Below are 26,705 nucleotides of genomic sequence, written 5' to 3' on the forward strand. Positions count from 1 at the left end.
TTGCATTGCAGTTACTTGGTTGTCTTAAGTAGGTTGGAAGTCATCGACTGTTTTAAGAGCCTTTTTCCTTAAATGAACATTTCAACTTCTTTTTAAATTTCTTGGGGTGCTTTCATGATGACATAGTTCAGATTTTTTATGTGTCTTAAAATATCTCCTATATTGTAGGACCTATAGGACCTATAGCAGTTCAGTGCTCAGTAAAAGTTGATGAAGTCTATTCATTCAATGGGTATTTAAAGAGGCCTCCTATCAGTCAGGTACTGCTTTGGAAGCTAGGTTATAGCTCCTGTCTTCATAATTTTTTTGTAGGGGGTAACAGATTATACATATACACATTCATGTGAAAGGCAGATAGTGCTAAGTTGAGGAAATACGGAGAGAAAAAACAAAGGAAAGGACCGGTAGGAGGGGAAGGAAGAGATGAGTTGTGATTTTAAATAGTGTGACCAGGAAAGGCTTCACTGCAAGGGACAGTTAAGCAAACATATGAAAGAGATGAGGGGGTGAGTCAACTGACTACCCAGGAAAAGAACTTTCCAGGAAGAGGGAAAAGCAAGTCCACAGACCCTCAGGCTAGAGTGGCTGAAGCAGGGTACTGAGCGAAACTGCAGTTGGAGATGAGATAAAAGAAACAAAGGTGAGGGGTGGAAGGGACCATGTAGGGACCTCATGAAAGAAAAGTGAAGTCGTTCAGTCATGTCCGACTCTTTGTGACCCCATGGACTATAGCCTACCAGGCTTCTCCGTCCATGGCATTTTTCCAGGCAAGAGTTCCGGAGTGGGCTGCCATTATTCAGGATGTATATTACGCTTTTACTCCTTTAACCCACAGTGAGAGACTGCCTTGCCTAATCCCTTTTTTTCCTTTTGGTGAACACCTACTCAAATGCCACCAAATTAAAGAGGCCTTCCCCTAGAATACAATTAGTACAACTCCCATCTAGAGAATGTTACTAGAGAAATTTTAATAGTTTTATAGATGGGATTACTGTAAGAATTAAGGTGTTAAGGGAGGACTGTAGCTCCTTAAAAGGCCATCTCCTGGATGGATTTGAGATGGGAAAAGTAGAGACTAAATGCTCAACCGGTTTAATTTGTATGCATATCTGATCCCTCCAACTGGAAGAACTAAAAATAACAGAATAATTAGTGCACAGTTCAGTTCAGTCGCTCAGTCGTGTCTGACTCTTTGGGACCCCATGAACCACAGCACGCCAGGCCTCCCTGTGCGTAAGGTTAATTAGGTGATTAATACTAATCTTAGTTAATGGTGATTGAAAGTGAAAAACTGAGTCTTCATCCAGTTTGTCAAAGCTGAAGTTCTTGACCATCGGTAAAGAATACTGACTTAAAATGTTTTTTTTTTTTTTCAAATTCATAAAGTTCTATCTAGTCTATATATTATCGAAATGGGGTTAGTTTGGTGTGCTGGGGCATCTTATGGACAATAGCAAAGGTTTCGGAGCTTCTCTACCTGTGTTTTATGTCACAAGAACAGATGCTCTACAAAAGCTACTTTTGAGTTTCTAGAACCTAGAAACGTGCCTGGCACATAGTAGGCTTAGGGTTCTCAGATATAGCAAATTAAAACATAGGATGCCCATTACATATGAGTATCGACTAGTCTTCCTTTTTTTTTTTTTTTTACTATAAATATGCACTGTACCAGACAATATTTGGGGGCACACCTCCATATTAATGGCTGTTTAAAATTACAATTTAACTCGGCGTTCTGTATTTTATCTTGTCTGTTACCCCTAAGGAGTTCAATAAATATCTGCTGGCTTAATAGATTGAACGCCTCCTCTCACCTGTAAAATGGGGCTAAGATAGACCCGCCCTCAGCGTTGATGGGAGGGGTAAACGAAGCGCCTGGCACTCTGCGAGACTTCAGTTTGTTTGCTGGGAGACCATCTAGCAAGTGAAAATCCTCCCACTTTGAGACATACGAAGGACAAGAAGGCCTTCTGGCCAGAGGTTCTCGGGCCTGGCCAAGGTTGCCCACACCTGAGGCCCGGCCAGCCTCTTCCGGGTCAGGTGACCGCGCGTGGTCACGTGACCTGGCCCGAGTGCGGTCTGTGGAAAGCGGAAGTGGGAGAGGAGTTGGGCGCCGCTTCAGTGGCCGCTGCAGGTAGCCAGCGCGGGTACTGGGGACGCAGCCGGCGCGCCGGGGCGCGGGGAACTCCGGGGGCGACGGGCGGCGCGGGGTGGGCCGGGGGAGGCGCGGCCCCGGCGCCGGGGGGCGGTGGCTTCCTGTGGGAGGGGCCTGGCGCGGCGGTTCCGGCCTCCGAGGAGGGGTGTCCCGACTCCCGCCCGAGCGGGGTGGGCGCGCCGCTGGCCGTGCGCGGGGGCTGCTCCGCGGTGGGTGCGAAGGCCGTCCTGGGTGCGGCGGCCAGCAAGTCGACCGGGAAAGGGAAAGCATCACAGGTGCCAGGCATGAAGAGGAGTGACCTTTGTGGAGGAAGCGGGGCAGGGGGAAGGGGCGACTTGGGGCATTGAGTTGCAGTAGGTCGCCTGAGAATGGGCGAGTGACATGGTGGGGAAAAAAGGAGAGATTAGCAAGAAGATGCAGCGTGAGCCTCACCTGAGAGTCTTTTCCTTTCTTACTCTTTGGAAATGATTGGTACTTCAGACTTTGATTTTGTTCCCATTCAGTTTTTAAACTTCAGGGGGGATCACAGAATCTTGACCATCTTGCTTTCGTCACACTCACTCAGTCCTGCTTGGGTAGGGTTTCCACTTCTTGGGAACCTAGTCCTTCAGATCATCTTTCTTAGAGGTTTGCTCAGATCAGATCAACTTCTAGACTTAAAAACAGAGTGTGGGCACTTTGCTCTGGCCTTAAAATGGCTTTTAACCCCCGGTGTTGAGCAGGACCTAATCCCAGCATTACCTCACCAATATAGATACTGCGGTAATCTTGGACAGTGTCTACCTACACTACTTTATGACTTTTCCTCTTTCTTCAGTTTAAATTATTCAGTTTGCTTTACCATGGGACTGCTTATCTCCACGGACTGTAACTAGGTAGCAAGACTGAACTGTGACCTGGATCATGATTTTGAGATTAAACACCTGTGCTAAAGCTGTTCCCCTCTTTTTCTTTGTGTTTACTAACATTTGCAAAAGTGGAATGAATTTCACAGATGTGGTATTATTGGAGGGAATGTGTAAACTGGACATTAACAGGAGCCAGAGTCGTTTTGGATTACAAGTAGGAAAAAAAAATACTTTTCTAATGAATAATGAGTTCAAGTTTTTGGAGTACTTGACAAACATTTGAAAATTGATTTTTGTGGCAGCCCCGTGAGTTAGGCTGGGAAGGTGTTATTCCCATCTCACAATGAACAAACAGACCTGAGAGAGATGACTTGATTTTTTTTTGACAATTTTTTGCTTTTTCTTATCTACTGATCTCTTTCTCCCTGCTAGACTGCAAATTCCTCAGGGGTAGAGTTCATATCTTACTTGACTTATTTACTAACCTAGTTCCTGGCACATTGTGGGCACTTGGTAAGTGTTTGGTAAATAAATGAGTTTCTAAAGGTCACAGGCCTGTAAGTGGAGGACAAGATTTGAACCTGAGTCCTCGGTCTTCTCTTGTCAGATGTGCCTGCCATGTTCTGTTATTGGTACATGTGAAAATGATGGGCATGAGATAAGGCTTGAGTTGGCTTCTGTCTCCTTCATTTAATGACTACTTTCGCAGTTGCAAAGAGTTTATGACAGCATCTCATTTGATCTTTACCGTGATTCTGTGAAGGTTGGAATTGTTCATATTCTGCAGATGAGGAAACTGAGGCTTAGTGAAGTTCTTGCTTTAGAATCTGGAAGTAGTGAGCAACTGAGTAGGGACTCAGGCCCAGGCATTTTATCCTTAAGCACATTCTTTTCCATTTATAGAAGCGACATAAAGTTTTATTTTAAAATATTTTTTCGAGTGTATAAAGGATGACATTTTAAGGGAAAGCTAGTACAGGTTACAGCAAAAATTGTGAACATGGAGTGTAACTGAAGTTTAGAAAATCCTGTGCTATACCATAGCTGCCTCTTCCTGGGAAAACATTTTTTCATTCAGTGAATATTTATAAGTGCCCACTCTGTGTGCCAGGCATTGTTTTAGAATCACATTGTCCAGTATGGTGGTCATTCTGCGGTGTTGAGCCCTGGAGTTAGGCTATGAATATAAAATACAGCACTAGATTTTTGAAGTCTTAGTATGAAGAAAAAAGGCAAAATAGTTAATTGACTTTTAGAAATATTATAATACATGATAATGTAAATATAATATGACTATGTGCTACAAATGATAGCATTTAAAGTTTATTGGGTTAAACACAATAGGATTGAAATTTCCTCTGTTTTTAGTTTTTAAAATGCTTCCTGAAAAATTAAAAATTATAGTGCACAGTGCTATTCTGAGCAGCAGGACTATGTTACACAATGAAGGCAAAAACCCCTGCCCTTGTGGATCTTTAATTTTAGTGGTGAAAGGCACATGAACAAAATAACCAAGTAAAATGCGCATTATGTTCTAATAAAGGAGGGAGGCAGAATGTGGACTGTTGCCTGTCATTAAAATTTTATTTATTAATAAAGTAATAAATATTAGCGGTACCAGGTCTTAGTTGTGGCACTTAGGATCTTTAGTTGCAGCCCATGGGATCTTTAGTTGTGGTATTTGAACTCTCAGTTGGGGCGTGTGGATATAGTTCCCTCGCCAGGGATTGAACCTGGGCCCACTGCATTGGGAACTCAAGAGTCTTAGCCACTGGACCACCAGGGAAATCTTGGCATTGCAATTTTGAAGAGAATGCTTAGGAAGTCTTCCTGAGAAGGTAACAGTTGAGTGAATATCTGAAGGAGGTGAGAGGAGCCAAGTGGCTAAGTGGGGACACAGTGGTCCAGGCCGAGGGAAGAGCAAGCTCGAAAGCCCAAAAGATGGACCAGCCCTGGCAGGCTGGTGGACTTGCCAGGAGACCAGTATGATTGGAGTGGGTGGGTAAAGGGGAGGAATGAAGATGAGGTCAGAGAGGCGTTGGGGGTAAAGGGAGAGATGGGCAGTTTGTGAGAACCTCGCAGACCACTGTGAGGATGTTCATTTTCACTCAGAGTGAGTTGGGGCCACTGCAGGATTTTGTGCAGTGGATTGGACACATTTCATCCTGTGTTTTAACACACTCAACTCTGGGTGCCTTGTGGAGAAAGCAAAGAGGACTGAGGTAGAAGCAGGGAGACAAGTTTAGAGGCTCCTGCCATGATCCAGGTGAAGGATGGGTGGGTGGCAGTCATGGAGGTGGCCAGCAGCAGTTCAGCGTGGGTTTATTTTGAAGTACGCCAACAGGGGGTGTGGAGGGGACGTGAAAGGAAGAAAGGAGTCGTGGCAACGCAATTCGTGGTGTGAACACCTGGAAGAATGGAATTGCCACTAACTGAAACAGGAAGACTGTAGGAGGAACAAGGCTGGGGCTCAATTTCGTTGACACTGATTGTGAAGTGTCCAGTGATGGTGTCATGGGCAGTTCAGTAGGGAAGTCCGGAGTCAGGCTGGGCTGGGGATGTACCTGTGGAAGTGGTTAGCATGAGGAGGTGAAGAGACTGGGCAAGGTCACTTATGGCGTAATGTGGATACATAGCCAAGAGTGCTATAATTTAAAATTTTGAAACAAAAATCTTGGTTTATACTAGCAGGTATTTTAAGCATTGCAGTGTCTTGGGGAGCTTGGTTTTCTCTCCTTTTCACTTTTCATCTAAAGACTCTCTTGAAAAACCACAAACTAATGGGTTTCTTTTCTTCCTAAGGAGGCTACTCTTCCAAGCGCCTGTCTCTGTAGCGCCGCTGAAAATCAATTTGAGTTCCAGTTTTGAAATTAGTTGGGCTTTCTGGGTTGGCAACCAATTTAGAGACCTCCAAGAAGGATGGGAAAGAGACAGACAACCTGCAAGGATGGGTAATGGCTTTTTAATGTTGGAAATGTTGGTTCTACCTAAGAGGTATTGAATGCATGTTGTTGCCATGCATCCCACTGTTTTATAGATTTAAAACAAACAGAACCTCTCTGTGATGAAGTGATCCATGCATGAGGTGATGTAACTTAAGATGTGGATGGGCTGGTGTTTGAATCTTGGCCTTCTGAACCCAGGTCTGACGCTTCTGTCAGCAGGACCTGTGGTAGTGGATGCATGAACGTCAGCTTCCACTGGAATCAAGTCAGTAAACTGCTTTTGATTGACTCTGGGTCGCTTCAGACAATTTTAGACTGTTGAATTTCTGAGAGGTAGGGACAAAAGGGAAAATCTTGTTTCTCTTAAAAAGAACCAACTGAATCTTTTTGAGAAGGTTGCAGTCCCCTGCTCCTGCTTCTCCCCCAGCAGCTTGAAAACAAACATTCAGTGCTTCTAGTCCCCATGTGAATCACTCCTTCCAGGAAAATACCAGATATCAAGACTTGGCAGTCCTGACCTAGGGCAGGTCCTCTTTCTGTGTCACCCATGCCTTTTGCTTTCTGTTTTGTCCTTGGAACTGCTTTCCAGTCTCCTCTCTCTGTTTTATTTTGGCCAGCTGTGCAGCTTGCAATTCCCCAGCCAGGGTTTGAACTTGGGTCACAACAGTGAACACCTAGCATCCTAACCACTAGGCCACCAGGGAACATCCCTGTCTCTTTTATTACTAACTTACAATTCCACTGTGCCTCCAATGCTATGACCTCCCCTGTCCCTCCCTCTCTTTTTATATGCTTGGTCTTTGTACGGATGGCCTTTGGCCAAGTTCAGTTCCATTTGATTGCTTTTCAAGATGAGCCTTTGGAGGATGGAAGGGAACTCAATGCTGGACAGAAGGAAGAGGCCAAGAATGAAGCATTAATGTTGGAAAAGCATGAGAGGGTGGAGGAAAGGAGGAATCTTCTGAGCAGACCTGTCTCATCCACATCTTTCAAGAAGTGGATACAGAGTGGATCTTTACTTATGAATAAGAAACTCTGCCTGTTTCTACCTGTTTTTTAAAAAAATATTTATTTATTTATTTTTGGCTGTGCTGGGTCTTCAGTGCCGCGTGGGCTTTTCTTCAGTTGCGGTGAGTGGGGGCTACTCTTTAGTTGTGGCAAGCGTGGACTTCTTACTGTGGTGCCTTCTCTTGTTGGGGGGCATGCACTCTAGAGTGTGTAGCTTCAATAGCTTCAGCTTGCAGGCTCTGGAGCACAGACTAGTTAGTTGTGGCGCAAGGGCTTAGTTGCTCTGTGGCATGTGACATCTTCCTAGACGAGGGATCAAACCTTTGTTTCCAGTACTGGCAGGCTGATTCTTTATCACTGAGGCACCAGGGAAGCCCTTCTACCTATTTTTTAATTAAAAATAAAATCTTAGTGCTGGTGAGTTGTCTTTGCTCTTCCCTACCTCATCTGCTGTTCAGTTCCTCTGTCTCAAGATCAGTGTTCAGTGGTTCCTTGAGTCAAAACTGGGTCAAGAATTTCAGGAATCTCAGAGCTGGAATTTCAACATCAAGAACATGTTTAGCTTGTAGTAATCCTTAAAGAGCACTCAGTAGTACTTGCTGGTTGCTTTACCTGAACTAGTTTATTCTCTGTGATCATCTTACAAGGTAAGTATTAAATGCTATCATTAGGTTCATGCCACAGACTAGGAAACTGAAATTTCGAGAGGATGAGAAGTAACTTGTTCAGTGCCACTTGGTGGCTAGTGACTGATGAAGTAGTCTGTTTCCAAAAGATTTACTTACTGGTCTAAAAGGTTCTTGCTGAAGTTGGGTGATAAGAATAATCAAGTACTTCAGACACTGCAAGAACTGTCACTTGCTAAATCTGATGTGTGGTTGCTTTCTCCTGCCAAAAGCTCTCTGAGGATTTATTTAATGGGGGTCTCTTAGATCAAGATATCTGAGTCCCAAAGGGCAGGGGCCTCATGGCGTTCTGTATTTCCAGGGTCTGGCACAGTCCTGGGGCTCACCAGGGGTCTGTGAACATCTGTTGAAAGACTGACTCTGGCTCAGGACTGGTTGGGTTGAATCAAAGGCGTTTGGAAGAGGTACAGTCAGAAGGCCAGATGCCCTCTTGCTGAAGGTGCCCTTGACAGTTATAGCCCCCTGCCATGACCCCTGCAGATACCAAAATCTGCCAATGCTAAGTGAGAAGTGTCAGTCTCAGTTGTATCCGATTCTTTATGAACCCATGCTTCAAGAATCAACCTATCCTGGGAATTCCAGTGGTTAGGACTGGCATTTTCACTGTGGTAGTCCGAGTTCAATCCCTGGTCAGGGAAGTGAGATCCTGCAAGTCGTGCGGCCCAGCCAACTGCAACAACATAAGAATCAACCCATCCTAATAACACAAACATTGAGTTGTCCATTGGCTGATGAATGGGTAAACAAAATGCAGTCTGTTCTTATAAATGGAATGTTACTCAGCTAGAAAAAGGAATGAAACACTAATACCTGCTACAGTGTGGGGAACCTTGAAAACATTATGCTAATGAAAGAAACCAGATGCAAAAGGCTACATATTGTTTGATTTCATTTATTTGAAATATCCAGAATAGGCAGATCCAAAGAGACAGAAGAGTTTAGTGGATAGGGACAGGGGAGCAAAGATGAGTGAGCAGTGACTATTGGTTTCTTTTGGGGTGATGGAAATGTTCCAGAATTCAATAGTGGTGATGGTTGTACAACTCTCTGAATATACTAAAGCTCACCAAATTGTACACTTTAAAAGGGTGAACTTATGGTACCTGAACTATATTTCAACAAAAACAAAGAGTCAACCATACATTTTCACTTCTGTATTCTGTCCAGGTCAAGTCAAGAAATTTTTTTCTATTTTGATTGTGCTGGTTCTTCCGTGTGGCACTTGGTCTTCTATTGCTGTGGAGCATGAGCTCAATAGTTGCCCTGAGGCATGTGAGATCTTAGTTTCCCGACCAGGAATTGAATCTGTGCCCGCAGCAGTGAAGGTGCGGAGTCCTAACCTCTGGATTGCCAGGGAATTCTCCAGTCACATCTCTAACCACTATCATCCTCCTCTTTCTCCGCCCTCCAGCAGTACTGGCCCCCTTTTGTTTCTTACATTCTGAAGACAGGGTATCATCTCAAGAGCTTTTGTTCTTGCCCTTTTATCTGCCTGGGATGTTATTTATGTGGTTGCTTTGGGTCTTAGTTGCATCATGCAGGGTCTTCTGTTGCTGCGCATAGACTCTCTAGTTGTGGTGTTTGGGCTCAGTAGTTGTGATGCTCTGGCTTAGTTGCTCCATGGCATGGGAGATCCCTGCATAACAAGGTGGTTTCTTAACCACCGGGCCACTAGGGAAGCCCCTGTCTGCTTGGCATGTTCTAAGGCAGATATCCTCTATTCCCTTCTTCAGATCTTTGCTCGGAAGGGAAAACCCCCTTCTCAACGAGACTTGCCTTGTCTGCAACCTTTAAAACTTTATTTCCAGCTCCCACCACCAAATCCCTGTGTTCTGTCACTGCTTCGTTTTCCCCCATACCTCTTGTCCCTTCTCTAGTTCTCTTGTTTGTTTCCTATTTGGCGTTGCCTCCCCATACATGCCATTTCCCTCAGTGCCCATCTTTTACTGTATAAAGAAGCCAGTAGGTGGAGCTTCATTTATTCCTTCTCTCGTGCTCTTTCCTGGTAGCTCAGTGGTAAAAACTCTGTCTGCAATGAAGAAGACACAGGAGACTTGGTTTGATCTCTGGGTCAGGAAGATCCCCTGGAGGAGGAAATGGCAACCCACTCCAGTATTCTTGCCAGGAAAATTCCATGGACAAAGAAGCCTGGCTGGCTACAGTCCATGGGGTTGCAAAGAGTCGGACATGACTGGGCATTCATGCATGCACGTGTGCACACATGCACGCATGCATGCACGCCCTTCCCTCTGTGTAGATATAAGTCTCTGACCTATATAATTTTCCTTCTTTCTAAGGAACTTCTTTTCAGCAGTTTTTGCAGAGCAGGTTTTTGTTTGAGAGTATCACTTTTTCTCCTTCACTTTGAATGGTAACTTCATTGGATGGAAAATTCTAGGTTGGTGGGTTTTTCCTTTTAACACTGTAAATATCCCATTGCATTCTCTTCTTTCTTGTTTTTTAAGTTTATTTATTTATTTTTTTAACTTTTAAATTTTAAAAATTTTTTTTTATTAGTTGGAGGCTAATTACTTCACAACATTTCAGTGGGTTTTGTCATACATTGATATGAATCAGCCTTAAGTTTATTTTTTGATTTTTGATTTTTGTCTTAAAAAGTCAAATTGACTTTGGTATTTTGATTCTTATGAGCTTCCTGGATCTGTGGTTTGGTGTATGTCATTAATTTTAGGAAGTTATTGGCCATGTAACTCCAGATATTTCTTTTGCCCCATTCTCTCTTCTGGTATTTTAGTTATGTGTATTTTATACCCTTTAAAACTGTCCCACAGTTCTTGGCAGTTTCTGTTTTTTCTTTTTTCTTTCTTTTTTTTTCTCTTTGCATTTTAGTTTGGAATGTTTCTGTTAATTTCTTTCCAAGCTTACTGTTTCTTTCCTCAGTCATGTCCAGGCTACTCATGGGCCTGTCAAGGCCTTCTTCATTTCTGTTACCGTGTTCTGCATTTTCTTTGTATTCTTTCTTAGAGTTTCCATGTCTCTGCTTACTATTACCCCTCTGTTTTTCTTACTTTCTTATTTTTTAACCCCTCTGTTTTTAAATGTTGTCTGCTTTTTCCCTTAGAGCTCTTAAGATATTAATAATAGTTATCCTAAATTCCCTGTCTGATCATTTGAAAATCTATGTCATATCTGAGTCTAATTATATGCTTGCTTTGTCCCTTCACACTATTTTTCCTTGCCTTTTAGTATAGCTTTTAATTTCTAGTTGAAAGCCAGGCATGATGTATTAGTAAGACTTGGGGTGAGTGAAGAGGCTTTTATCTAGTTGGGCATTTTGTGTAATCTGGCTTGGAGTTGGCTTGTATTTAATGACTGAAGTAACTGAAGGTACCTGAAGCTCATAATATGCTAGTATCCTTGTTTTTGTTTCCCTTGTGTCTCTGGTCCTCCTTAAGAACTTTTTCTTAAATAGAGTATATACCTTTTACCTCTCAACTGTAATCCACTGTTCTTATTAATATTTTGGACCCTTGATATAGTGGCAGAATGTGGGGGAGAGAAAGCATTTTATAATTTCATGGTTGAATCTCGTTTTTTTGTTCGTGTTGGGCTGCATGACTTGTGGGATTTTACTTCCCTGACCTGGGCCCTCAGCAGTGAGAGCACAGAGTCCTAACCACTGGACTACTGGGGAATTCCTTAAATCTGAGTCTCTTAATGGGTCTCTGTCCCTGGGCTGTGACCTTTACAAGTGTTTAATTAATTAATTAATTATTCATTCATTTGGCTACGTCTGATCTTAGTTGCAGCACTCAGGATTTTTAGTTGCAGCATGTGGGGTCTAGTTCCTTGACCAGGCTTTGGACCCAGGCCTACCTACCTGCATTGGGAATGTGGAGTCTAAGCCATTGAACTCCCAGGGAAGTCCCTAAACACAGTTTTTATGAAATAATACTTTCCTTTATGTATGATATACTTTTATATTTTCTACTCTGTTATTTTATATTTTATTTTAAAAAGTGCTTGTTGAGATTTACATAGAGGTGAAGTTCAGAAGACAATGTTTTTTATTTTTTAAGGAAATGTGGGTAGATCTACCACACTTAGTTCCAGCTCCCCTCTTTTTCTCCCAATAAATCCATCACTCCCTTGAATAATGAAATTCTTTGTGCATCTTTAACCTTTGGTCATATTTTAGCATGTTCTCCCTCCTCCCTCTGCCTGTCCCACATTTATGCTAACTCAGTTTTCTTGGGAATGACTTGAATGCAAATACTTTCATCATTATTAGCAGGGGAAAAATTTACTTGAGCATGTAAAGAGTTGTTTAGTTGCGTTGCTTAGACAGGCGAAGTGTAAAATCTGGATTTCAGGTTTCATAAGCTTCCTAAAGTGGGTGTTAGGAGTTTGGACCTCATGCCCACTGGAACCATGTTCAACATGGGGCCCTGAGACAGAAATTGCAGGTACTTTGGGGTAGGATCTGACATCCTTCAATAGTGATGGTTATTTGTATTTATACATGGATTGAAAAGGTTCAGTTCGAGACCTACCTTGTAGTGTCAGGGTGGTATCTTGCTAATGGATCTGGAGAGACAGACAAAGCCCTGCATAAATAACATGAGTTATTGTTAGTAAACAGTGGACTGTAATTATAAAAGGCATTAGAGAAAGAAAACACGGTGGTTTTATCTATTTCTACTGCTTTCCCTGTTGGTTTTGCTCTGAGCTGCCTTTGGAATTTATCTGATTGATTTTGTTTTTGGGCCATGAAGTATAGATCAAGAGGTTTGGTCTTCCTCCCATTTAATATAACATGAGAGGGCTTTTTGAGTCTCATCCTCCACAATTCTCTCGAGTTCCATCCAAAGGCTAAAAACAGCTAAAGCTCAGGGAGAACAAGCTAGTTTAAAAACTACACTCAGTCGAGTTGCTTTAGGAGAAAACAAGTCTCAGTAGATGTAAAGATTTTTAAATTATTCTTTTTTTTTTAAAGTCTACAAATAATGGATTTCCAACTTTTAGTGCTTGGAACTCTGTTACTGAAAGCCCTGAGGCTTAATTTACAATCATTAATCGTTCCTTCATTACTCAAGATACCCTCTTTTTTTTTCTTTTTTAAAATTACTGTTAAATTATGAAAAAAGATCAAACATATGAAGTGGTTCAGAGAATAAGATAACAAACAGTCATAAAAGCCACCATCTGGATTTAATGAATATTAACATTTTGCCATATTTGCTTCAATACTTTTTCCTTTAAAGAATGAAATGTGGCAGATACAGTTGAAGTTCCTTTGGTCTCTGTTCGCGCCAGTTCCCCTGCTCCCTCCTCTGCTCCTCCAGAGGTAAAGTCTGTCCTCAGCTTGATGTGGTTCCTTCGCATCCATGCTTCTGTACTTTTAGTCCATTTATGTGTGTCCACAACAGTAGACACACTTGTTTGGTGTAGGTTCAAATGTATACCAATGGGATTGTCCTATTGGTATGCTGATAATTTTTTTTTTCGTCTTAGTTCTAGTATTATAGCTTGGTGTTTGTGTGTGAAGGCTGAATTCCTACATTTCAAGAAGTATATAGCATCACATTTTATAACTATTTCACAATTTATTCCTTCCTCTCACTGTTGGGCATTTGGGTTATTTACAAATGTTTGCTGTTAGGAACATTGCCTTGTTGAACATTCGAAACATGGTTTCTTCTGCACTGGTTGGAAGATTTCGCCCCCCGCATATACCTAGGGGTGGAATCCTGGGAGGTACAGTTGTTGTTGTTGTCGCTCAGTCATGTCTGACTCTCTGCGGCCCCATGAACTGCAGCACGCCTGGCTTCCCTGTCCTTCACCATCTCCCAGAGCTTGCTCAAACTCATGTCCATTGAGTCAGTGATGCCATCCAACCATCTCATCCTCTGTCGTCCCCTTCTCCTCCTGCCTTCAGTCTTTCCCAGCCTCAGGGTCTTTTCTAATAAACTGGCTCTTTGCATCAGGGGGCCAAAGTATTGGAGCTTCACCTTCAGCATCAGTCCTTCCAATGAATATTCAGGATGCATCTTTAACTCAATCAGAGTTTGCCAGATACCATTGAATTTTCATTGCTTCCAGAAGTATAGATGGAAGGAGTTGTCATTTACTGAGACACAGAACAGGATTGAGGGCAGATGTCAGAAGCTCAATTTTGTCAATGGACAAGAGGACCTGAGGTTCAAGGGTGAGATTCATGCTGGACACAGCCATTTGGGATCATTCACAAAGAGATGGTAGCTGAAACCATGAGATGTGCTGAGATAACCAAGGGGAGACGTGCAAGGGCTAAGCTATGGGATACACGGGTGGTTGAAGGTTCAGGAGCAGAGAAGAAGCCAATGAAGGAGGCTGAGAAAAAGCAGCCTGAGAGGCAGAAAGAGAATCAAGCAGGTGTGGTGTCCAGAGGAGAAAGCATTTAAAGGAAGAAAGAGTCAACCATCCGTTTTGTCTGAAGCTGCCAACAGGTCATCTAAGACAAGGATTGAGAATTCACTATTGGGTTTATTTATTTATTTTTTATTTTATTTATTTATTTTTTTATTAGTTGGAGGCTAATTACTTCACAACATTTCAGTGGGTTTTGTCATACATTGATATGAATCAGCCATGGATTTACACGTATTCCCCATCCCGATCCCCGCTCCCACCTCCCTCTCCACCCGATTCCTCTGGGTCTAGTACCATGAATGTCTGGTCTCCAGAAGTCTTGATAAGAATAGTTGCAGTATTGTATTCCTGTATGTTACCCATAACATTCCAGAAGTTTCCACTGCTGCTTTACATTTAAGATCGAAGTAAAAATGCCTGTTACAGACTAGCCTAGAGAAACAACTGGCCCCTTAAAATTTTTTTTGGACTGGATATATCTCATAAAGTAGGCAAATGGTTTTGTTTTGTTTTTGCTGAAATCTTGAAGCATAGAATTCATCTGTGGAAAATGTCAAAGTCAATGTGATTTAGCTGTAGCTACATTTAATTCTCATACAAAGGACTTCCATTCTTAGAATAATGTGGTGCATTCATAACCACGTTTTAAGGCTAAACAGCTCTTCAGGAGAGGAAGTTAAGAGAAGAGATCAGATACAAATAGAATGAAAGAAGGTACAAATGATGTTGAATGGAATCGGAATCTCGTAGTGTTCTTTCTTTAAACTGGGGTATAATTGCTTTACAATGTTGTATTAGTTTCTGCTGTACAGTGAAGTGAACCAGCTTTATGTGTACATATATCCTCTCCCTCTTAGACCCCCTCCATCCCAGCACTTTGGCCATCTGCTGCAAAGAACTGGCTCCTTAGAAAAGACCTTGATGCTGGGAAAGATTGAGGGCAGACGGAGAAGGGGACGACAGAGGATGGGATGGTTGGATGACATCACCAACTCCACAGACATGGGTTTGAGCAAGCTCTGGGAGCTGGTGATGGACAGGGAAGCCTGGCGTGGTGCGGTACATTGGGTCGCAGAGTCGGACACGACTGAGCGACTGAACTGATCCCACCCATGTAGGTCAGCACAGAGCACTGAGCTGAACTCCCTGTATTGTATAGCAGGTTCCCACTAGCTATCTGTTGTACATGTAGCAGTGTATCAATTCCAGTCTCCCAGCTCATCCCCTCCCCCCACCCCATGTCCGCACATCTGCTCTGTATGTCCTCGTCTCTATTCCTGCCTTACAGATTGGTTCATCTGTACCATTTTTTCTAGATTCCATATATATGCGTTAATATACAGTATTTGTTTTTCTCTTTTAGCCCTGCTTCACTCTATATGACAGCCTCTCGGTCCATCCATGGCTCTACAAATAGAATATTACTCAGCCAGATAAAGGAATGGAATTGGGTCATTTTTATTTTTGGTTTTTAAATAAGATTTATTTATTTATTTTTGGCTGTACTGGGTCTTCATTGATGCACACAGGCTGCACAAGAGTGAGCAGGGGCTATTCTTCATTGTGGACCACCAGAGAAGCCCTGGTCATAGTGTTTTTACAGTAGCTGTTCTTGGGTGTGGTCCTCAGGCCCCTGGTGGCCCCTCATGACTTTTAGGGTTTTGCAGGGTCAAAGCTGTTCTCATGATAACTTTGTCTTCTTTCACTGTGACACATTGGCACTTATGGTGCAAAAGCAAAGGTCAGTGAACATGTTGGTGCCATAGTGTGAATCAGGGCAGTGTGACCAGCCCAGGCTACTGCCACTGTGTTCCTCACCACGACCCACTCAATAAAGAGGAAAGAAAAAGCCAGTTTCACTTGAAAATGTGCTCGATGAAGCAGTAAAATGACTAATATTCTGTGTGATGAAAATGGAAAATATGCCTAAAACACCTTTTCCTGTGTACCAGAGTATAATGGCTGTGTTGAAAAAAAGCACTTGTATGACTGAATCGAGAGCTGAATTATATAGTTACTTTTCTTATGAAATACCATTTTTGCTTTGTAAAAAAATCAACAGACAAACTAATGTTAATAGATTTGGGAGTTTGGCAGACATTTTCCTGAAGATGAATGAAGTGAGCCTGTCACTTCAAGGAAAACAACTGACAGTACTTGTTGCCAATGATAAAATATGAGTTTTAAGTGAAAATTAGAAATTTTGGAGCCCTTACATCTACCACAAAAAGCTTGACAGCTTCCCAGCACTCAAAAACTTGTCTGATGAGATCAGTGGTGACATTCACAAATGGGATTTTTTTGGATAGAGTATGATGAAACATGTCAACATTTGGACTATCTACATACCTCAGTGAACCAATATTTTCCAAATGACGATGTTATGCAATTATATATGAGTAAAAAGATCCATTCAGAAGGCAAGATAGACTTCTGCTTCTAGCCAAGATGGAGTGATGGGTGTACCTTATGGCTGATGTTGTCAATCAAGAATTATTTCGTGTGCTCATTGGCCTGGTTCATGTGCACATGCAGGTGATCACAGGGTAGTCAACTGAATAACTGTGGGCCTTTGGAATCAGAAGATGTAGACTGAATCCTGGCCTGTCATTTCCTTGTCCAATAAGCACACTTATTGGTATATCTTCTTTAGAGAAATGTTTATTAAAAGCTTCTGTCCATTTATTTATTTTTGACTGCACTGGGTCTTTGTTGTGAAATGGGCTTTCTCTGTCATGGGCTTTCTCTAGTTGTGGCAGGCAGGTTTTTCTTGTGGACCACGGACTCTAGAGCTCACCGGCTCAGTAGTTGTGGCGTGTGGGCTTAGTTGCCCTGCAGCATGTGGGATCTTAGTTCCCCTACTTTTGTTTTTTTAATTGTTGAACTGTGACTTTATTTATAGAGATATTATTTTAGGCTCTCCCTCCTTAAGACTCGGATGTAGCAGTGCTGTGTCCTCAGCTCATCCAAGTCCTACCAGATTCAGTAGTCATTGCAAGAGAGACAGACAGACATCACTCGGCCGGAAGCAGCATGGCTGCTGATGGCTGCAGTTGCTTGGATGTTGCTATTTTCTTGCTTCTGTCTCTTTAAACTCAGATATTAAGATTGAGCTCAGTTCCTCAGTCTCTTATCAGATGTCCTCTAATCTGCTGCTGTGTCTTTCAGTGTCCTGGTGATGACATGGCATCTGCCAGCTCCAGCCGGGCAGGGGTGGCCCTGCCTTTTGAGAAGTCTCAGCTTATCCTGAAAGGTGAGTGGCACGGTATGAAGTTTATCATTTAAGGCCCAGCCCCATCTTTGGGAAAGAGGTGGAATTATACCACATCTTGGCTTATGAGCAAAACTATTCATCCTTACAGGGTTGTCATATTATAGCTGGAATTCTTAATTTTTTAAAGAATTAAATTAAAACTTTTTTTGGCTGTACCACGCAGCATGTAGGGTCTTAGTTCTCTGACCAGGGATCGAATGTGCACCCCCTGCGTTGGAAGTGTGGAGTCTTAAGCACTGAATTACCATGGAAGTCCCCTAAAGTTGGACTTCTTGCAGAAGAAGGAAAAAAAGGAACTTTTCAGAAGAATTATACAAAATGGCAGTTCCTTCCCTCCCCAGGGCTCTTTTCTATCTACGCTCATCCCCTTGGTGAGCTCATCCAACCTTATCACTTTAAGATGTCACCAATAATAAGATTACTGCCACATTTGTACCTCCAGCCTGGCCTTGTTTCTGACCTCCAGGTTTGTATATCCAGTAGCCCATTTGTCATCTCCACCAGAATGCTTAGTAAACATCCAAAATGTGACATGCCTGGAACTGACCTCCTGATTTCTTTTTTTTTTCTCAAAATCCTGTTTTCAGCAAATCTGCTTATGTCTATCCTCAAAACTGGGGCCATGTTCAGCCACTTCTCACCTCCCCCACTGTCCCACCAGCTGGCATCATCTCCACCTTAGATTAAGGCAGAAGCCTCCCAACCCGGCTTTCTGCTTCTTCCCCTTGCCCCACTTCATTCTGTTGATCACGCAACAACCCGTGATCTCCTTAAAATGGAAGCCAGCTCCTGTCACTCTTCTGCTCAAACATATCAAGGACTGTTTCCCTCATTCAGTGTACAAGTTGAAGGTCCCACGTAATACGACCCCTGCCACTCCTCATTTCTGTTCCACGTTGACTCCGCTCTGGCTAGACGCACAGGTCCATGTGGACCTCCCTTGCTATTCATGGCCCCTGCCAGGCACGCTTCCATCCCTAGGCCTTTGCACTTGCTATCCTCTCTGAGTGAAATAACCATTTTGACCCAGTTATCTACCTGGTCTATATCCTTACTTTCTGCAGGTCTTTACCCCAAAGTCACCCTGTTCAACTAGGCCTTCCCTGACTCCCCCATCTGAAGACCCCCATCTTGATTTCTTCATGTCTCTCCTCTTTTTGCTACTTTATCTTTTTCTTCTCAGCCCCTGGTAGTATTTAACATTCTACCTGTATTTTATTTTTTTACAAATATTCATTTATTTGGCTGCACAGGGTCTTAGTTGTGGCACTTGGGAGAAGGATTAGAGTGAACTGCCAGGGTTTTGAATTTGAGATTACAGTTTGTACTGCCTTATCTAGTAATTAGCAGGACTAGGTCAAAACAGAAGCCTGCCCATGGAAACCTGCGATATCCTGAGGTCCCTCTTTTGGGGCCATGTTACTCAGGAACACAACACACTGACTTCTAAAGGTTTCTCTGTTGCCTTTCCCCAGTGTGTATTTTCTCACTAGTGTGGCGAGAACTCACTTGATAATACAGGTGCATCTCATCATACATGCACTTAAGCTATAGGAACTTGGTAATACCGACCAGGAAAATGGTGGGGGAAAGAGAGAAGGATAAAAACAGCAACTTAAACATTGTGGGTGGTTCTTCCTCCCATGTATTTCATGGATGGAGCCTCAGGTATAATTAGGGAACTGTGGCCTGCTGTTCCCTCTATCTGCCTTAGTTCTCTGTGCCTCTCCATCGTGTAGTCCTAGAGATTTTTAAAAAATTTTAGTGGAGTGTAGTTGATTTACAGTGTTGTGTTGGTTTCATAAACCAACACATAAACATAACAGTTATACATAAACATATATCTACTCTTTTTTTTTTTTTAATTTCTTTAATTGGAGACTAATTACAATATTGTGGTGGTTTTTGTCATACATCGACATGAATCAGCCATGAGTGTCCCCAATCCTGAACCCCCCTCCCATCTCCCTTCCTACCCCATCCCTCTGGGTTGTCCCAGAGCACTGACTTTGAGTGCCCTGCTTCATGCATCGAATTCGCACTGGTCACCTATTTTACATATGGTAATATGCGTGTTTCAATGCTGTTCTCTCAAATGATCTCACCCTTGCCTTCTCTCACAGAGTTCAAAAGTCTGGTCTTTACATCTGTGTCTCTTTTGCTGTGTTGCATATAGGGTCGTTGTTACTGTCTTTCTAAATTCCATATATATGTGTTAATATGCTGTTTGGTGTTTCTCTTTCTGACTTACTTTGTATGATAGGCTCCAGTTTCATCCACCTCATTGGAACTGACTCAAATGCATTCTTTTTTTAATATTCCATTGTGTACATGTACCACAGCTTCCTTATCCATTCATCTGCCGATGGACATCTAGGTTGCTTCCATGCCCTAGTTGTAAACAGTGCTGCAGTGAACATTGGGATACATGTGTCTCTTTCAGTTCTGGTTTCCTCAGTGTGTATGCCCAGCAGTGGGATTGCTGGGTTGTTTGGCAGTTCTATTTCCAATTTTTTAAGGAATCTCCACACTGTTCTCCATAGTGGCTGTACTAGTTTGCATTCCCATCAGCAGGGTAAGAGGGTTCGCTTTTCTCCATACCCTCTCCAGTACTTACTGTTTGTAGACTTTTTGATGGCAGCCATTCTGACCAGCATGAGATAGTGCCTCATTGTGATTTTGATTTGCATTTCTCTGATAATGAGTGATGTCAACATCACTCATGTGTTTCTTAGCCGTCTGTATGTCTTCTTTGGAGAAATGTCTGTTTAGTTCTTTGGCCTACTTTTTGATTGGGTCATTTATTTTTCTGATATTGAGTTGCATGAGCTGCTTATATATTTTGGAGATTAATTCTTTGTCAGTTGTTTCATTTGCTATTATTTTCTCCCATTCTGAAGGCTGCCTTTTCACCTTGATTATTGTTTCCTTTGTTGTGCAAAAGCTTTTAAGTTTAATTAGGTCCCATTTGTTTGTTTTTGTTTTTATTTCCATTACTCTGGAAGGAGGGTCATAGAGCATCTTGCTATCATTTATGTCAGAGACTGTTCTGCCTATGTTTTCCTCTAAGAGTTTTATAGTTTCTGGTCTTACATTTAGATCTTTAATCTATTTTGAGTTTATTTTTGTGTATGGTGTTAGAAAGTGTTCTAGTTTCATTCTTTCACAGGTGGTTGACCAGTTTTCCCAGCATCACTTGTTAAAGGGATTGTCTTTTTGCCATTGTATTTTTTGCCTCCTTTGTCAAAGATATGGTGTCCATAGGTGCATGGATTTATCTCTGGGCTTTTTATTTTGTTCCATTGATCTATATGTCTGTGTTTGTGCTAGTACCATACTGTCTTGATGGCTGTAGCTTTGTAGTATGGTCTAAAGTCAGGCAGGTTGATTCCTCCAGTTCAATTCTTCTTTCTCAAGATTGCTTTGGCTATTTGAGGTTTTTTGTATTTCCATACAAATTGTGAAATTATTTATTCTAGTTCTGTGAAAAATACTGTTGGTAGCTTGATAGGGATTGTGTTCAGTCTGTAGATTGCTTTGTGTATACACATTTTCACTATACTGATTCTTCCAATCCATGAACATGGTATATTTCTCCATCTATTTGTGTCATCTGATTTAAAAAATATGGAATGCTTCATGAATTTGCGTGTCAGCCTTGTGCAGGGGCCACGCTAATCTTAGTATATGGGCTGCTAATGTGAGCACTATCCACTCTTTTTAAAGATTGTTTTCCTATATAGGTCATTACAGAGTGTATTGAGTAGTATTCCTTGTGCTATAAGTAGGTCCTTATTAGTTATCTCTTTTATATATAGTAGTATGTATATATGTCAATCCCAGTCTCCCAGTTTACCCTTCCCCTAGTCGTAGAGTTTTAAAATCTAATTTTAAAGACACCAAGGCCCTCAAATGTAAGCCAACTATTTTATCTGATATTTAGCTGAAGGAACAGCAAAAACAGCACAGCAAAGCAAAAATCTGGCTGTTTGGAATCTATTGAAGGATAATATGCCACCCTCTCTTCTGTTGCCTTCCTAAGAGCTCTTCAGGGACGTCATTTTGGAAATATGTGATTTTTACCTTATTTGTTAACTTTAAAATTTAAATGCCATGTGAAGATTTGACTCCATGTGTAAGAAACTGGCATTTTATATTTCCTCAAATAGTGAATAAATAAACTGTAGATGAATGTGAGACCTTTATTTTGACTTATCTTTTAAGAACAAGAAACATTCAAAATACCATTTTAAACATTCAAAATTAATTAATTATAAATTATTGAAAGGAAATGTATCTTTACAGTGAAGTGACCTGGCAAACTGGGCCCACATTAACCACAGGATCAAAATTAGCATCCCCAATAAGGGGATTGCCTGGTGTATACAGTAAATCTACATCCTAACCTGCGTGGTTAAGGCTTCCCTGGTGGCTCAGAGGTTAAAGCGTTTGCCTGCAATGCAGGAGACCCGGGTTCGATCCCTGGGTCCCTGGGTCGGGAAGATCCCCTGGAGAAGGAAATGGCAACCCACTCCAGTATTCATGCCTGGGGAATCCCATGGAGGGAGGAGCCTGGTAGGCTACAGTCCACGGGGTCGCAAAGAGTTGGACACGACTGAGTGACTTCACTCACTTGGCTAATTCAGGATTCAGGAAATTCAGGAACCTGCGTGGTTAGTATTCTTGACAAAAATGTTCAATGTGCATCTAACCACGAGGGAACAATCAGAAAAATGCAGGATTCAGTGTGTTCTATGAGACCTCTGGCGGAAGTCTTTAAAAATCATTGTCATGGAAGAAGAAGGGAGTGCATTCTCGGTGTTAAAAGATTAAGGAGACAGCAACTGAAAATAATTTATGCATCTTGATGGGATCCTGGGTTGGGGGAAAAGCAGCTTTAAAAATATATTTAGAATAATTGGGGAGATTTGAATATGGAATGGATATCAAATGAAGGAGGGAGTGACTGTACATTTTTTTTAAGTATGATAACAGTGGGGTAGCGCTGGGGTGGGAGAATGTCCTTATTGTTAGCAGTTGCTTTCTGAAAGTAATTTGGGCTGATCTGTCATGAAGTCTACAACTTACTTTCAAATAGTTTACCAAAAAATTAAAATGTGTGGATATATATGTATATACGTACACATACAGACATAGATGTCTTACATCTGTATCTTGTGCTATCCAATAGGTTAGGAAGTGTAGCCACAAATAACTATTTACATTAAAATTTAAATTAAATAAAATGTAAAGCTCAAATCCTCAGTCTCACTAGCATAGTTTAAGTGCCTTGTAGCCATGTGTATATTGCAGCAGTGTATTGAACAGTGATGGAGCGGATATTTTCATTATTGTAGAGGTTCTCTGGGTAGCATTGGTGATAGTCATAGAGAGGGGGAAAAAAAGTGAATGTAGCAAAATGATAACAATTGGTGAAGAGTATGCTATTATTTTTCTTCAGTTTTTCCGTAAATTGGAAACTTCATGGTAAAAACACTAACTACACTATGTGACAGAGAAGGCAGTGGCACCCCACTCCAGTACTCTTACCTGGAAAATCCCGGGGACGGGGGAGCCTGGTAGGTTGAAGTCCATGGGGTCTCGAAGAGTCGGACACGACTGAGCGACTTACCTTTCACTTTTCACTTTCATGCATTGCAGAAGGAAATGGCAACCCACTCTGGTGTTCTTGCATGGAAAATCCCAGGGACGGGGGAGCCTGGTGGGCTTCTGTCTATGGGGTCGCAGAGAGTCGGACACGACTGAAGTGACCTAGCAGGAGCAGCAGCACACTATGTGATCTTAGCTTGCGTTGGGACTAGAAAAAAATCTTTCCTTTTCTCTTTTGCTATAATGGACATCAATAAGATAATTGGCAAAATTTGAATAATGTCTGTACCTTAGATAATAGTACCTTAGATAATAGATAATAGTACAATGTTGATAATTGTACTATGGTTCTGTTAGAAAATGTCATAGTTATTAGAAAAGACAGCCTGAAATATTTAGGACTAAAGGGGCATAGTGTCTACAACTCAGTCTTCAGTTCAGTTCAGTTCAGTCGCTCAGTCGTGTCCAACTCTTTTCGACCCCATGAATCGCAGCACGCCAGGCCTCCCATCACCAACTCCCGGAGTTTACTCAAACTCATGTCCATCAGGTTGGTGATGCCATCCAACCATCTCATCCTCTGTCGTCCCCTTCTCCTCCTGCCCCCAATCTGTCCCAGCATCAGGGTCTTTTCCAATGAGTCAGCTCTTCGCATGAGGTGGCCAAAGTACTGGAGTTTCAGCTTCAGCATCAGTCCTTCCAATGAACACCCAGGACTGATCTCCTTTAGGATAGACTGGTTGTTTTAGTTAAAAATGAGTATGTATATGAGAGAAAATCAAGGGAGAAAAAGAGAATGATAAAGCAGATACAGTGAAAAGTAATGTTTGGTGATTCTGGGTGAAGGGTTTATAAGAATTCTTTGTGTTAGTCTCACAACTTTTCTAAACGTCTGAAATTATATATATATGTATATACACACATTTTATATATATATGTGTATATATATATATATTTTTAAGTAAATACTAAAAAACAAGGACCAGAACTTCTCTGGTGGTCCGGTGGCTAAGACTCCGTGTTCCCAGTGCCGGGAGCCTGGGTTCCATCTCTGATCCAGGGAACTAGATCCCACGTGCCGCAACTAAGACCTAGCGCAGCCAAATAAATAAATATTTAAACAAACAAAAAAACAAGGGCCAAAAGGAAGCCTGATGGCAGAGTTCACAGAACTGGCCCGGGAGCTGGGAGACTTGGTTCAAGGTTGAGCACTGCTCTGAGTAGCTCTCTGATTTTGGTTACATTGTCTTACCTCTCTGGATCTTAGTTGGCCCAACTGTTAAATAAAAGGCTTGAACTTGTTGATTTCAAAGAAACTGTCTTGCTCTAAATGGTAGGACTCTGCCAGTAGTCCCTGTTTTCTTTTTAGATTTAAGGGTCTGCATGCAGAGCTACTCTCATCCCGCTAGGTGGCCTCAGTTAACCTCGATCTCTGCGTAGTAGTCTCATGTTCCCACTCTGGGCCACATTTCCCAGTACTATAACCTTTTTTCCTAGGACCATCCGTTGTTGCTTCTGAAACCCCACCACAGCTTCGTTGCTGTTGTTCCTTGACTTCTCTCTCCTGTTTTCTGGGACCTGGAGAGGACAAGGATTGCTAGGAGAGAATCAGAGGTGGCTTTGCCCTGTCCCGGGTTGTGGACCCTTAAAGGATTGCCACCCCTCAGAAGGATCTGGGAGGGAGAAGGGTGCTAACTTTTGGTGGGAGCTCAGGCAGTCTTGTCATCACTGGTGAGGATCGTCAGTTATATCTTCTGGTTTGGGGCATAGGGTAGAAGCCAGGTAGATGGGTTTTGTCCTAGTGACCTGGAGTTTCCACTGTGACTGATACATAGTATAAGAGGAGCTAGTCTAGCATCCAGCCCTGGGCATATGCTTGCTTAGGTGGTACTGAGTCCCTGGCTAGCCAGTACCATGTGAGCATCAGAAATGCTGCCACACAAGGAAGTGAACAGAAGAGGAAATGCAGATGGTTAACAAGTATATGGGAAAAATATTCAATCTGGCTAGTGACTGAAGAAACAAATGAGAACAAATAAGCAAAGTCCGGTCATGACGTACGGCATGGTGTGGAGTCAGGCAGCCAGAGGCACATCCTGGCTCGAAGCTCCTGAATGTGTAGCCTGGGGAAGTGACCTAGCTTCCCCAAGCCTGTGTCCTCATGGGGGGAAATGGAGTGATGATGTTATTTCCTGCCTCACTGTAAGGATTTGGTGAGATAACATGTGCACAGCATAGTATCTGTAATAAGTGCTCATTAACTCTTAGCTGTTATCTTTATGCTGTTTTTTTTGATTTGCGAAGAGTGAAAAAAAAAAAACAGTGCTCAGTGCTATGCAGTGTTTGGTGAAATAGATATGTTCCTATAGTACTAATGGGTATCTACGTGGGTTTAGAAAGGAATTGAGTGGTTTTAAGAACTTTAAAAAATGTTCGTATCCTTTGGAAGAATACTCAGAAATGCATGCAGATACTTTATACATTTGTGGTCGTTTTCCCTGAGCCAAAAGTTGGAGGCAATTTATTCAAAAATGGAAGAATAGTTCACTAATGGCATATCCTTATAAACAGACTTAGGTTGTAGCTTTTGAAATGAATTTTGGGGGGAGAGGAGTTTTTAAGGATTTAGGGACATAGGAGATGAAAGTCCAGAAAAAGTCTGATATCACTTAATGATAATCATCCCAGTGTTTTCAGGTTAAGAGTGATTTTTTTTTCCCTTATCTTCCTTGCTTGTGCTATATGTATTTTTATATCCTCACATTTTAAAAAAGTCTTTTTAGAATGAGGAAAAAGCAAAATTTCTTTTTTTAAAGGAAACAACAAAAAAGAGGGAGAACATGTGCCACAGGGGGGCAGTTGGGAGCCCTCTGACTCATCCTTGACTTTTTCTGTCTTTCCCGGCCAGTGGTGTCAGCAAAGCCCAAGGTGCATAGTCGTCAACCTCGAATTAACTCGTTTGTGGAAGTGGCCGTGGATGGACTTCCCAGCGAGACCAAGAAGACTGGAAAGCGAATTGGGAGCTCCGAGCTTCTGTGGAACGAGATCATCATTTTGTAAGAGAAAACCCCTTCTCTCCGAATGCAGCTCCTCCGGGAGAGGTCAAGATGGGGGTTGTGGGAGATCCAGATTTTGTGTATCAGCCTCTAGTCCTCTGCCTTGGGTACCCAGGCACCTTCTCTTTAGGTGTTTTTACATCATCGAGCTCACAGAGCATTCATTGTTTGCTAGATGGTTACAGGGTCAGCTTGGGTGGGGGTGGGTGGGGGTGGGGTGGGGAAGGGTATCTGTGACTGTCTTCCTCTTTGAGGTCCCCTCCTCATCTCTAAGATGACAGCAGTATAATTTCTCTGCCTTCTTTTAAGTTACAGGAATGACTGGTCTGCTTGGATGTGATGAATCAAGTATTTGTTTTCCAGGAATGTCACAGCCCAGAGTCATTTAGACCTGAAGGTCTGGAGCTGCCACACCTTGAGAAATGAACTGCTAGGCACCGCCTCCGTCAGCCTCTCCAATGTCCTGAAGAACAATGGGGGCAAAAGTATGTATGGTGCAGGCTTGGCTGACGTGATTCACTTGTGGGTGTGGGGAAGGGATATGAAGGCGGGGATCTTTCTCACATGGCAGATAAACATGGTTGGTACCATGTCCTCCCGGACCAGGGGCTGCAGTGACTCTGCTCCCTAGAACTCCCTGGAGTTCTAGGAAAGCTGAGGGCTACCCTCTGCCTCTACTGCGGGACTCAGTCCCCTTGGTCCAGGGCCCTTTGTGGTGGGATGCAGTGACGTGTCCCTCTTGATCTTTCCT

At 42.4% G+C, this 26,705-nt stretch overlaps 1 protein-coding gene and 1 pseudogene across 3 annotated transcripts in view; one reads left to right on the forward strand and one right to left on the reverse strand.

Moving 5' to 3' along the window:
* The first annotated feature begins 2,027 nt into the window (after positions 1 to 2,027).
* The window catches only part of WWP2 (WW domain containing E3 ubiquitin protein ligase 2), a 140,697-nt gene continuing 116,019 nt past the window's right edge, over positions 2,028 to 26,705 (forward strand). The window contains exons 1-4 of one of the 3 annotated variants that reach the window (XM_061138851.1): positions 2,028 to 2,134; positions 17,183 to 17,267; positions 25,807 to 25,954; positions 26,318 to 26,439. In XM_061138851.1, the coding sequence (XP_060994834.1) occupies positions 17,198 to 17,267; positions 25,807 to 25,954; positions 26,318 to 26,439 (340 nt within the window). In that variant the 5' untranslated portion in view covers positions 2,028 to 2,134; positions 17,183 to 17,197. Of the gene's footprint in view, positions 2,135 to 2,366; positions 2,431 to 17,182; positions 17,268 to 25,806; positions 25,955 to 26,317; positions 26,440 to 26,705 lie in introns of those variants that run through there. The other 2 variants (XM_061138849.1, XM_061138850.1) reach the window with 2 other exon arrangements.
* LOC133055310 (U6 spliceosomal RNA) lies at positions 20,910 to 20,971 on the reverse strand (annotated as a pseudogene).

Source organism: Dama dama, chromosome 4, assembly GCF_033118175.1.
Source record: "Dama dama isolate Ldn47 chromosome 4, ASM3311817v1, whole genome shotgun sequence".
In the NCBI taxonomy this organism is placed as follows: domain Eukaryota; kingdom Metazoa; phylum Chordata; class Mammalia; order Artiodactyla; family Cervidae; genus Dama; species Dama dama.